The following is a 12,651-nucleotide window of genomic DNA, read 5'->3' as shown; positions in this document are numbered from 1 at the left end:
GAAGGAGAAGAGTGCCACACCGACGCGAGAGTACGACGCCGAGAGAGCGAGAAGGCTGCTCTCGCTGAAAGATTATGCGCGACGCGCCTAGCAAGTTCTAGGCGTTTCCATCTGGCGCAAGCACGTGGTCCTGTGCTTGCGTGACAGCCTATTTAAGGGCGCATTCTCAATGCGCCCTGAGTTAGTTCCATTTAATAAGCAGTGTAGTTAAGTTCTGTATAGAAGTGTGAAGAGAAATAAACGTGACAAGAGACAAAGCTGGATATTTTTATTGGTGTTCCTGCCTTTCTCGTCTTGGAGTTTGATTCTCTGCTCTGTTCCACTGCTTGGATCTCCGGTAGTGATTGGTGACGCAAACCCTGTTCTTGTCAGAACCAAACCAAGAGTTTAGTCTTCCCGCGTCCAGACCAATACTACCGATCCAGTCTGCCGTGTCTAGTGAAGAGAAGGCTCTCTGCAGACACGTGTATCTCGGTGCGCTGTTCGCACATCGCTTGCCAGTCCGGAAACCCTCAGTCCACTAGCAGATCCACCCCGTGTGAGTCACACGTTAAAAAACACTAGTAAAATCAACCATTGATGGATAACTGATTATGGAAAAATGTCATTACAAATATTTTTGACATCAAAGCAGAAAGTGTAAAAAAAACTTGATTCTATTTAAAGCTCATCAATTCATATAAAAATTTTATTTTTAAATAATATGTTTTTGATTTGAGTTTTTGTAAAAAAGTGCAGAAACTTCTCTAAAGATTTTTAATTATTTTCAAAAGTCATTTCAATAACAAAAGCTGATAGAAATATTGCATACATATTTAGATTCGGGGAACTCAAATTAGTTGAAATTACCGTTTAAATTCATTGCACCTAAAAAAAATGTTAATTTTATGGCCTTGTGTAAATTTTTAAAACCCTTTTTTTGAGTATTAAGAAGAACAAAAAACACGAAATAAAATTGAGTATGAAATTGTTTTTTTAAAGAATATTTCATATCAACATAACATTTGTTATAACATAAAAGATTTTTTTATTAAAAAAAAATGGTTCGTTTCAATCTCAATCTACACACACACACACTTCTACACTTCTTAATAAAAACCCATTCTAAAGACGAGATAGGGTTTTTGTATATCAAGTTTTGAGTTCCAATACAAAAGGTTGATTGAACTAAAAATTAAAATCTACAATCAAAGTTAGTTTCAATTCATGAACGTCAAATAATGTCGTAGATCGAAATGTCTCAAGCCAAGGGTGATTCATGCCGAAATTCCGCCGGAGGCGAAAAAAATTTCTGACTGACTGATCAAGTAATTTACCGTTACTACCGTCAATATTAACACGCACAATTCAAATTACTCTTTCATTGGTTTATTTTCGGTGAAAAAAGTGACTTTTGGTGATAAAAGTGACCATTTTTCGGAAAATAGTGACTTTAGTGACCAAATGATGAAAAAAGTGACTTTTTAGTGACTGACCCAAAAAAAGTGACCAAGTCACTAAAAAGTGACTCGCTACCGGCCCTGCTATAGTCAAAAATGTATCATAGCCTTCATGAAATAAAGAATGAAGAATCGTTATTGGAATTCAGAACACTCTTCACAATTTCTTAATCATCCATCACAACGTCTTCTGTTTTTAAAGTTTTAATATCCGTTCCATCAACATTTGGTGAATTTTTTTAAGTCGCCCCCCTGATAATCACCAGCGGAATATCGTCCTCGTCGTAGAAATCTGCTTGATATGAAGCTATTTACCTAATTTCTAAATGGAAGATCACCAAAACAATGCATCTTTGAAGTTAATATGCTAACAACTTTCGTAAAATTCTTAAGGACAAATCAGATTTACGGATATCTAGATTTTATCATCTGAACAATATATGATCCAGCGGCTGGAGCAATTCTGTGGCATTCGAGGGCAACAAAAATGTTGGAATTGATCCATAGACATTTTGGGGATCTTCAGCTTCACAGTGGGCTGAAAAGTTGCCCAAAAATACTTATGCGTTTGTATCGGAAACTTAGTGTTTCTACAAAAGGCGTGATCTAGTGAGCATACAACTTAAAAAAAAACTTCTTTAACCCTTCATTTCCTGATTTTTTTTATTTTTCCTTAAAAATCATTTTTAACTGTTGGAAATGATGAGTACATAAAAAAAATAAAATAAAAAAATACGATTTTTCACTTTTTCCATACATTTTTTTTATCAATTTCTTTATTTCTAACGGCTCATACTTTTGAGTTTTAAGGAGCCAAACTCGTGTTTTGCTTATACAATTGATTACTTAAGTCTAGCAGTTTTTTGTGAAGGATCAAAGAAGATAGAAGGAGAAATGTGACACATCTCTCACTGGAACATCGGGTGGTTTTCCTCGGGCCCGAAGGGAGTCTATTAGATTCGTTCTGGCGACAAGATGGTCCTCACACGACCAAACAATACGCTCGATGTCATGGTAACCTCAATTTTTGCAAATTTGTTACTGTATGAAACGAAGGGTGAGGAATTTACAAGTCATCGACGTGTTTTGGAGGTTTTTCTTCGTTGAAGGAAGCTTAAGGAACCATCAGCATTACTGAATGGCCTGAACGTCACCCATGGCGCCATTTTTGACATTTCTCACACACATTAACTGGCGTCGCACTGGCGTCGCACTGGCGTGTAAGGACGAGAACGAGAAAATTAACCTCCAAAAATTTCAGTGCAAAAATCGGACAACCGGCCGACGAACACGGTCGTTTTTTTAAGTTAATGTTCTCAAAATTAAAAAGTGTTAATCAAACACCCTGAATTATGGCACAAATACTACTTGCGGCAAATAGGACATGTAAGTAGTATTCGTGCTATAATTCAGGGTGTTGCGGCAAATAGGACATGTGGGGCTTGTGATATAGCTTAGTTGGCAAGTCAGTTACTTCCTGAGCCGATGTCCGTGAGGTCGAGCCCAAGAGTAAACATCGATCACAGTTGTACCGGATAAGTTTTTCAATAACTGTCCGCCAACTGCATCGTTGATATAAGTCGCGAATGACAGTAAGATGTTAAAGCGACTATAATCGCAACAAACAAAAAATAAAAAAACCAAAAAAACAAAAAAAAATAGGACATGTCATTATTGCCTTTTCTTCCTGGCACCGTTAGTTTATAGATTGACACGAATGCGGAACTATACATAGGTGTACTTTTAAAATGAGTTTTGCTCCACAGATTAAAAAAAATTGAATCTTTATTTGGGACAGACCTATTAATGGTGATGGTTTACGTTTGATATTAAACGAAAATGCCAGCTAGATCAACTTCTAAAATCAAAAACATGCCTGTTCGCTACGAAAACTCCCAGCAGCAGCGAACGATTCCCAACACGCGACGCCGATGTCCAGCAACGACGCCCGGAGCACTCACGAGAGGAGAAGAGTGCCACACAGACGCGAGAGTACCGCATCGAGAGAGCGAGGAGGCTGCTCTCGCGGAAAGCAAGAATATGCGCGACGCGCCTAGCAGGTTCTAGGCGTTTCCATCTGGCGCAAGCACGTGGTCCTGTGCTTGCGTGACTGCCTATTTAAGGGCGCATTCTCAATGCGCCTTGAGTCAGTTCCGTTTAGTAAGCAGTGAAGATAAGTTGTTAAATAGAGAAGTGAAGAGAAATAAATGTTACAAGAGAATAAAGTTGGAAATATTAGTGTTGTTCCTGCCTTTCTCGTCCTGGAGTTTGTTCCTCTACTCTGTTCCACTGCTTGGATCTCCGGTAGTGATTGGTGACGCAAACCCGGTTCTTGTCAGAACCAAACCAAGAGTTTAGTCTTCCCGCGTCCAGACCAATACTATCGATCCAGTTGCCGTGTCTACTGAAGAGAAGGCTCTCTTCTGACACGTGTATCTCGGTGCGCTGTTCGCACATCGCTTGTCAGTCCGGAAACAATCAGTCCACTAGCAGATCCACCCCGTGTGAGTCACACGTTAAAAAACATTTGGTCCTTCGAACCGGATCGGGACTGGTGAAGAAGCGTTTCGCGTGGCTGACAACGCGAACTGAGCGTGTCACGTGGCTCGGACAACGTGACATTCGCGATTTACCCGCCGTCGTTGGAAATAACCACGTCGCGGTGCGAAAGTTATTACGGTTTTCGTCGCGGTCGCCGATTAGTATACGTGTGATATCGTGCACCGGCGAATTCTTACGTGTTCTACTGTGACGAACATAGAACACATTTGTGATTGTTTGGAAAGGAGTCTGCGCTTACGGAGATGCTGCCTCGTACTCCCAACCAGAAAATGGAAAGGCCCGAAGAAATTTCGAAGCTCAGCCTCCGACGTGGCCGGGTCAAGGCAAAGGTGACCCGATTACTGAATATTCTGGAATCGGATGAAGGAACACTTTCCTTGCCAGCTCTGAGGGTTCATGCCAGAAACCTTCAAGCGATGTACGATGAATACAACGAGATTCATAATTCCATTATTGAAGCCGTACCCGAAGATGCCGAAGCACAGGAGGAGGAATTTATTGAGTTTGAAGAAGCCTACAACGAGGCCTCAATAAAGATCGAGATCCTGATGGATGTGCTGCAAAGGGACAATCAGCGAGCCCCAGTCCCAGTGCCAGGTCAAGTTGTAGTTAACACACAGTCTTACCGTGCGCCGTTACCCACATTTGATGGTCGCTATGAAGCATGGCCACGCTTCAAGGCCATGTTCCAGGACCTTATAGAGCGAACGAATGATTCAGATGCTGTTAAGCTATACCATCTGGAAAATTCGCTCAAGGGAGAAGCTGCAGGGGTTATAGATATTGAGACGCTACAGAACAACCACTACGAGCGAGCGTGGGAGATATTGAAGCAACGATTTGGAAACAAGCGCCTCATATTGGAAAGTCACATTCTGGGCCTCCTGAACATGACGAAGGTTCAAAGGAAAAGTTCCAAAGAGCTGCGGAATCTGGTGGACGAGTGTACTCGACACATCGACAACCTGGTCAAGCTAGACCAACCTCTGACTGGTATGTCGCAAATGTTTGTGGTGACATTGCTGACACGTGCACTGGATGATCAAACCCGTGAGTTGTGGGAAGCCTCATTTGATCAAACGGAGCTACCACAATATAATGAAATGATAGATTTCCTGAGACAGCGAGTTGTGATATTGGAGCGCTGCGAGACCACCACAACAGCTGGAACGTCCAAGACTTCAAAGTTTGCACCCTTCAAGAGAGGAGCCTCGAAATCATCGCATGCAGCAATAGCAACATCGAAAAATGCATGCGACTTCTGTAACGGCCAGCATAAAAACGACAAATGCCCAATATTCGTAGAAATGAATGTTCAGAAGCGGCGAAGAAAGCTCAGAGAGATGAAACTGTGCTACAATTGTCTTCAGACTGGGCATCAAATAACTACTTGTCCCAGCAAAGGTGTTTGTGAAAAGTATTCTAGAATGCATCACACTCTTCTTCATTTTGTTAGAGATGAAACTTCAGCGATGAAGAACGAATCATCAGAGTCAGTCGAGGTGCGACAGAGGGTTGACGTAACAGAGCGACCAGTCAACGCGTCGTGTTCCAGCGTTCATCGTCAGCCTAGCAAGCAGATCTTTCTGATGACTGCATTGGTTAATCTTCAAGCGAGAGGAGGTCAAATTCATAAGGTGCGAGCGTTATTGGACTCTGGCTCGCAGAACAATCTACTGACGGAATCCTTGGTGCGAAAGCTAAACCTACCCAAGTACCCGACGAATATTCCTGTGGTCGGCGTAGGGGGAACTCGATCTCAGATACGTCATCGAGATGCAGTTCGAATGTCTTTGAACTACAACGATTTTGACACCATTGTGGACTGTCTTGTCACACCACGAGTGACAGGAACCATACCCTCCACCAAGGTCAATGTGGATGCTTGGCATTTACCAGACGGTGTGGTACTGGATGACCCGAGATTTAACGAGCCCAACGATGTTGAGATGCTGATTGGAGCTGAACACTTCCATGCAATTATGTTGCGAAGACAGATGCACATCGCCGAAAAACTGCCAATCTTGCTAGAGACTCAATTTGGATGGGTCGTTACTGGTTCTTACGAAGAGGACGATGGAGGTGGTGCACTATGCGCTAATTTTGCTGTGGCTGACAGTTTGAAGGTCTGCCTCAAGCGCTTTTCCCACCAGGAGGAGTTAACTGAACCAGAGACGGTTATAACTGAGGAAGAACACTTCGAAGAACACTTCCAACGAACTTATCGTCGCAGCGAAGATGGACGATTTCAACTGCCATTTTGTGAATCAGTGAGCCATTTAGAAGGCTCCAGATCTCTACCATCGAAACGAAACCTCATGCTGGAGAAAAAACTTTTGCGGAATCCCGACCTGAGGGCTCAGTACACGGCATTCATCGAGGAATATCAATCACTGGGCCACTGCCGTGAAGTGAAGGAGGGGGATGATCCACCTGGTCTACAAACATATTACTTACCGCATCACTGTATCCTGAAGCCATCCAGCAGCAGTACGAAGCTCCGTGTTGTGTTTGACGCAACAGCCAAGGCTACAGCATTTTCCCTGAACGATTCGTACATAGATGACGTGTTGTCTGGTTCAGAGACGGTGGATTCGACCAAGAAGTTACGCCGTGACCTGAAGGCACTGATGTTGAAGGGAGGATTCCCTATACGGAAGTGGTGTTCGAACTCCGAAGAGGTGCTTGAAGGAATTCCAGACGCCGACCGAGAGACTTTGGTGCCAATTCAAGACTCCAGTGCCTATGAAGTTTTTAAAGCCTTAGGACTCCTGTGGGACCCGAAAGGAGACTTACTTCTGTTCCACAAATCTCCTGAACAAATGAAGGATGATTTTCAGCCAACAAATCGTAAGGTGCCATCCCAAATAGCGAAGTTGTTTGAACCATTGGGCCTTGTGTCACCGGTGATCGTAGAAGCGAAGATGATTATGCAGTCGCTGTGGGCCGTCAACATCGGTTGGGATGATCCGGTGAAGGGCGACTTGCTGCATCGATTAAAGGAGTTCCAAACGTGGTTGACTCGGCTTGGCAAGTTTAAGATTCCAAGATGCGTCGTTGCTCCCGAGAGCAAAACAATGGAGACACATGGGTTCGTTAATGTCTCGAAACATGCGTATGGTGCTTGTGTTTATCTCCGCAGCATTGGAAGGGACGGATTAATAGCACATCTCCTATGCACTAAATCGAAAGTGGCACTGTTTCAAGAAAGCACTTTTCCAAAATTAGAACAGTGTGCTGCTGAACTGTTGGTTGAATTGGTAAAAAGGGTCATCCCAACGCCGAAGCTGAAAATTGAGGTTGTCGAGCTATGGTCCTATAGCCAAATGGTGTTGGCTTGGATGAAGAAACCCTTGGAACGTCTACAAGTGTATGTTCGAAATCGAGGGGCTGAAATCATTCGGCACACAGCGAACAATCCGGCGGATATCATGTCCCGAGGCGTATCGTCCTTCCAAGACGGCAAGAGCTTGCCATCTACCTGCAGTCCCAGCAGTGATTCTTCGCCGCAGCGTGGAGAACCATCAAATGAGTTGAAATGGAATTCCATCGGGGGGAGTATGTTCGCTACGAAAACTCCCAGCAGCAGCGAACGATTCCCAACACGCGACGCCGATGTCCAGCAACGACGCCCGGAGCACTCACGAGAGGAGAAGAGTGCCACACAGACGCGAGAGTACCGCATCGAGAGAGCGAGGAGGCTGCTCTCGCGGAAAGCAAGAATATGCGCGACGCGCCTAGCAGGTTCTAGGCGTTTCCATCTGGCGCAAGCACGTGGTCCTGTGCTTGCGTGACTGCCTATTTAAGGGCGCATTCTCAATGCGCCTTGAGTCAGTTCCGTTTAGTAAGCAGTGAAGATAAGTTGTTAAATAGAGAAGTGAAGAGAAATAAATGTTACAAGAGAAAAAGAAGGAAATTTTATTGGTGTTCCTGCCTTTCTCGTCTTGGAGTTTGATTCTCTGCTCTGTTCCACTGCTTGGATCTCCGGTAGTGATTGGTGACGCAATCCCGGTTCTTGTCAGAACCAAACCAAGAGTTTAGTCTTCCCGCGTCCAGACCAATACTACCGATCCAGTCTGCCGTGTCTACTGAAGAGAAGGCTCTCTTCAGACACGTGTATCTCTGTGCGCTGTTCGCACATCGCTTGCCAGTCCGGAAACTATCAGTCCACTAGCAGATCCACCCGTGTGAGTCACACGTTAAAAAACAATGCCATTTACTTGGACTCACCCGGATATTTGATACAAAATTTGGGGAAAATCCGGTCTGGCCCGGTTGCCCGGATTTCTTCACTTTGTTCGCAAAACCAAACGAAAAACTCTAACAAAGCTACTATAACGTTTAATTTTTGCATCCAAAATCAAAATTTTTTGAGAAGGTATTGTAGGGAGCAAACGGAAACAATATTAAACAAAAAAAAATTATGTAATATGCTCGAAATCAGCAATTCGAGAAAAAGTTTCAATTACGTTGCAGGATAGAGAAGAAATTAATAGCCGGTACATGTCGAACGGAAGTCGTTTGTACCGTTGGCCAAAGAGTAAAAGAGATAGCAACAAATAACAAAAAAAAATTAATATTACAGTCAAAGTAAGCTTTGAAAGAAAAAAATGAGATTTAAGAAATTTGTTAGCGTGAACGGAAGTGTTTTTATTACGATTGAAAATATTTAGCGATATTCGATTGAAATCACAACATTGGTACAATCGGTGGCAAGATATGTACGAAACGTTGTCATGTTAAACAAAGTTTAAGTATAATGAACTGTAAATTGCCGATTTTTTTTTTAATTTTATAAGTGTGTCTGAAGCAACGGGTCGATTTTGTGTTTGATAAAATAAATGAATATCAAAAAGATATATAATTAAGCTGTGACCGAGATATTTTAACATTCTACGAGTACTGAATTATAACTCATTTTTATAGAAAAAAATGATTATCAAATATCATCTTGATATTATTTTGTTTGTCTCTCCTGATCGGGACTACTTCAATGATACGTACACATTCGGTGTGAAAATTTTTCCAATTTATGCTGAAACACTCTGCACGGCTAATAATAATTATAATTACAGAAAAAAAGCAAATACCATAACTTACCTTACAATTATCACCATTTAAGTCGTTGAGTACTACAAATTCGAACACCTCCACATTTTCGTTGCTGCACGAAGCTGCCCCACCCTCACCATCCGCAATGGGTTGTTGTTGTTGTTGTTGTTCTGCCGCGACACCCGAAGGATTTTTGACCGGAGAACCATCTGGCGAAGCCGGAACCACCACTGTTTTGTTAGCTGCCATCGCGGCCAAACTCATGGCCCCGGAAGCCGTTGCCATGCCCACGTCCAGATTGTCGTGTAGATCTCTAAAATAGAAGTTCCTATATAGGAATTTTCAAACAACGAAACGCACAACACACAAGAAAGCTCGATCATTTAGCGACTAATTAGCTCTTCGGGGAGCAACTATTCAAATCAATCTATACCTAGGTAAGGTACTGTACGGTCTAACTAAGCATAAAGTAGACGCCATGCTTTCGAAACAAGATAAGCGATTAGGGTATAGAAACGACAGAAAGACAGACACATGAGAAAGTTCAAAGCACAGCAAAGTGTAGTAAATAGTTCTCCGAGTTAGTTCTGTTCTGTTAGTTGGTTCTCTCAGTCTAGAAGAGAATGAAATATAGTAACTGGCCTCGCTGTTGTTTCAATTCAAACTGTTGTCCACATGTTGATGCTGACGGTAGCAATCTTTTGAGTCGCCAAGTCGTTTCTGCCCAGTCCGCCAACCAATCATTTGGTGCCTTATATCTAGTACGAACGTATCAACCTACTCATTCATTAGTATCTAGTTTGAGCTGAGGTGTGATGTGATAGCTGGTTGGTTGGCAATAATGGTAACAATGTGAGAATAACTTTTCATTAGGCTTGATGGCAATTATGTGTTTTCTGATTGGTATCGGATTCAAATAACACAAACCGCCTACGAAAGTTAAAAAAAAACACACATAGGAACAAATTTATACCGTTCAAACACCTTAAACTAAAAGTTAAAATGATCACAAACTTTGAATTATTCGATACAACGAAAGCTCAAACAAACTTATAAAAAAAAGTATACAAGTGATTGTGCCAGTAGTTTTCCCATGAAAGTCACTGCTCGCGTGTTGATTCTGATTATTTTTTTCTCCATCGAATCACGACTTGACATGTTCTTTCAAAACAGTAAAACACAATTAAATTTATACCGAGAAAGATTGTTGAACTATTTTTGTATATGTAACTTCGATGAACTTATTTGTGTTAACCCACTTCACAAATCCCTAATCAGCTGCAACCTGAAACGTTATTTAATGTCATCGCAAAACCTTATCTTGATTGAAAGTAGTATAAACAAAAATATTAAAACTACCCAATCCAAATCTAAACAAACTAGGACTGTTTACGGAATGAAGTAGAGAAATCATCAGCTCTCTAGCGTTTGCTTCTCTAATCACATTATTCATTTCAACTGTTTAAAACATATGATTCAATTTAAGGCGCCACGCACTTGGTAAAGATTCGGAGTTCTGATTATGAATCGTCATTTTTTAATCTGAGTTTGAATTATGTTGAATTATAGATGTATGTTTTCGATGTAAATCAAAAGTGCTTAATTTGAGTTCTAAAATACTATTCTGATTATCAGTGGCTGGCAAAAAAACACTTATTCGCTGATTAGTGAATTAAATTTGCAACTACATTTTGGGCCAGCTAACGAAAATTTATCATCAGATTTATTATCAGATAGTTCCGTTAACTGAAAAAAGCTAAATCTATTAGACGTCTCACTTTAAAAGTATACTTGATCTTTTCATTAAAGGGCCTATTTTCTACTAGGTCAGCGGTCGGCAACCTTTTGAGTCAGAAGAGCCAAAAATTGCAAATTAAGGAAATTTCCAAGTTTGAAAGAGCCGCATTTCATTTTATCCTTACTACAAATAATGCTGATCGCTAAGATATATTGCATCCTTATAAGAACTCAGTTTCATTCATTATCCTTTTCACATCACCACAGATTTTCGTCGTTTTATTGGCAAACGGAAGCGATTTTCTTTCTTCTGAATCAGTACATTTTCAAAACGAGTACAGCTTATAATGTTAAATGGAGATTTTCCATTGTAACCTGATAAATTTTATCATTCAAAATTTGGTGCATTTTTTTCCAAACACCTATTCCCATATGAAAAATATACTTTCGATGTGTTCTGTTGAATTATTAAAAAGATTAAAAAGATAATTTTATATCATAAAAATGCATACTACAAGAGGTAAATTAATTTCAAAAAAACTAAACAAGGGTTTGTTAATTTTTTTTTTATTCTACTAATACGCCTAATTTTTTTTTTTAACATTCGTTAAAAGCCATTGAGGTTCATTTGTTTGTTATGCGCATAAAACTATCATTTCAAGTAGATAAATATTTCCGGGCCTTAGAATAAATAAACCAACAAATTTTAATTCATGAATGCTCATTTAACGGATCAAAAAATAAGTCAAAATTTAACGATCGGTCGCGAGATGTAGTCAGATAATACGGTTCTAAAATTTCTTTTAATTTTTTTTATTACAAGTATTCCAATTCAGCTTTCTAATTCTCATTTTGATTTCTGGTGAAAACAAAAAAAGGGCCGAAAATGTTAACCGATTATAATGATATAAGATTCGTTGTGTGATAAATTTATTTTAATATTTCAATATTACAAAACAAAACAAATTCAAATATTTCAAACAGTCAAAACAATTTTTTTTAAAATACCTACTTTAAATTCTTGACAGATTTGCTGTTTTTCAGTGTATCTTGAATTTTTTGAATCATCACGAATAGATTCATCCGATGATGTAGAAATATGCTGGGGTCCAATGAAAGTTTTGATAGCTATCTCGGATCTTCGTGTACAATATTAAATCTTAGTTTTAGTTTTTGACGTTATTTTGATCATCACTTCATAGAACAAACCAAAACCAAAATTTTTATAAAGACTCAGAAATCAAAATCAACTTTTAAAACAGTCATGACGTTTTAAAAATAATTGCAGAAACATGATAAAGGAATAAAGTTTAGAATCAAAAAAGGATGTAAAAGTTGTAAGAAGATATTTTAAAGTTTATGGAAGAAAATGCTTCTTTACCAAATAAAGTTGCTCTTTCAAATAAATACACGAATTATTTTTTTTACAAACTTGAAAATTTTGTTCACTTGAACTTATATTCAAAATAAGAAGGGAGAACTTGAATTTTTCTAAATTTGTGAAATGATTTCACGGACTTGAAAAGGATCATTGAGAGAGGGAATTCAATATTTGTAAAATTTAAAAACGAAAAATTTTATTATAGAAATTTTAATGCACATAACAATTATTATCAGTATTCAAAGCATTATTAAATCATCATCTGATGTTCATATTTGATCAGAACGGTGGTAAAGCAAATTTATTTTTGAAATATTCAATTCTAGAAAAACAAACTCAATTTCATAATCTCAACAGTGAAGACTTTATTGAACGATTAAAAAGTGCTCGGTTTTTATCCGATTAAATCATAACATCAAAGAAAACAAATTCAAAAAACAATTCCCATACCACCGAAGAAAAATTTCTCCGGGATTCCAA

General features: G+C 39.7%; 2 protein-coding genes across 7 annotated transcripts in view; one reads left to right on the top strand and one right to left on the bottom strand.

The window, feature by feature from the left end:
• LOC129758791 (tyrosine-protein kinase receptor torso) overlaps positions 1–12,651 on the top strand; it is a 144,405-nt gene that overhangs the window by 75,657 nt on the left and 56,097 nt on the right. The gene's annotated exons all lie outside the window — the stretch shown is intronic.
• LOC129758795 (uncharacterized) overlaps positions 1–12,651 on the bottom strand; it is a 33,193-nt gene that overhangs the window by 6,977 nt on the left and 13,565 nt on the right. For 2 of the 4 annotated variants that reach the window (XM_055756416.1, XM_055756417.1), the window contains one exon: positions 9,102–9,381. In XM_055756416.1, the coding sequence (XP_055612391.1) occupies positions 9,102–9,381 (280 nt within the window). The remainder of the gene's footprint in view (positions 1–9,101; positions 9,382–12,651) is intronic. The other 2 variants (XM_055756418.1, XM_055756420.1) reach the window with 1 other exon arrangement.

This window comes from Uranotaenia lowii, chromosome 3 (genome assembly GCF_029784155.1).
Source record: "Uranotaenia lowii strain MFRU-FL chromosome 3, ASM2978415v1, whole genome shotgun sequence".
NCBI lineage: Eukaryota > Metazoa > Arthropoda > Insecta > Diptera > Culicidae > Uranotaenia > Uranotaenia lowii.
This window is presented reverse-complemented; position numbering and strand designations above follow the sequence as displayed.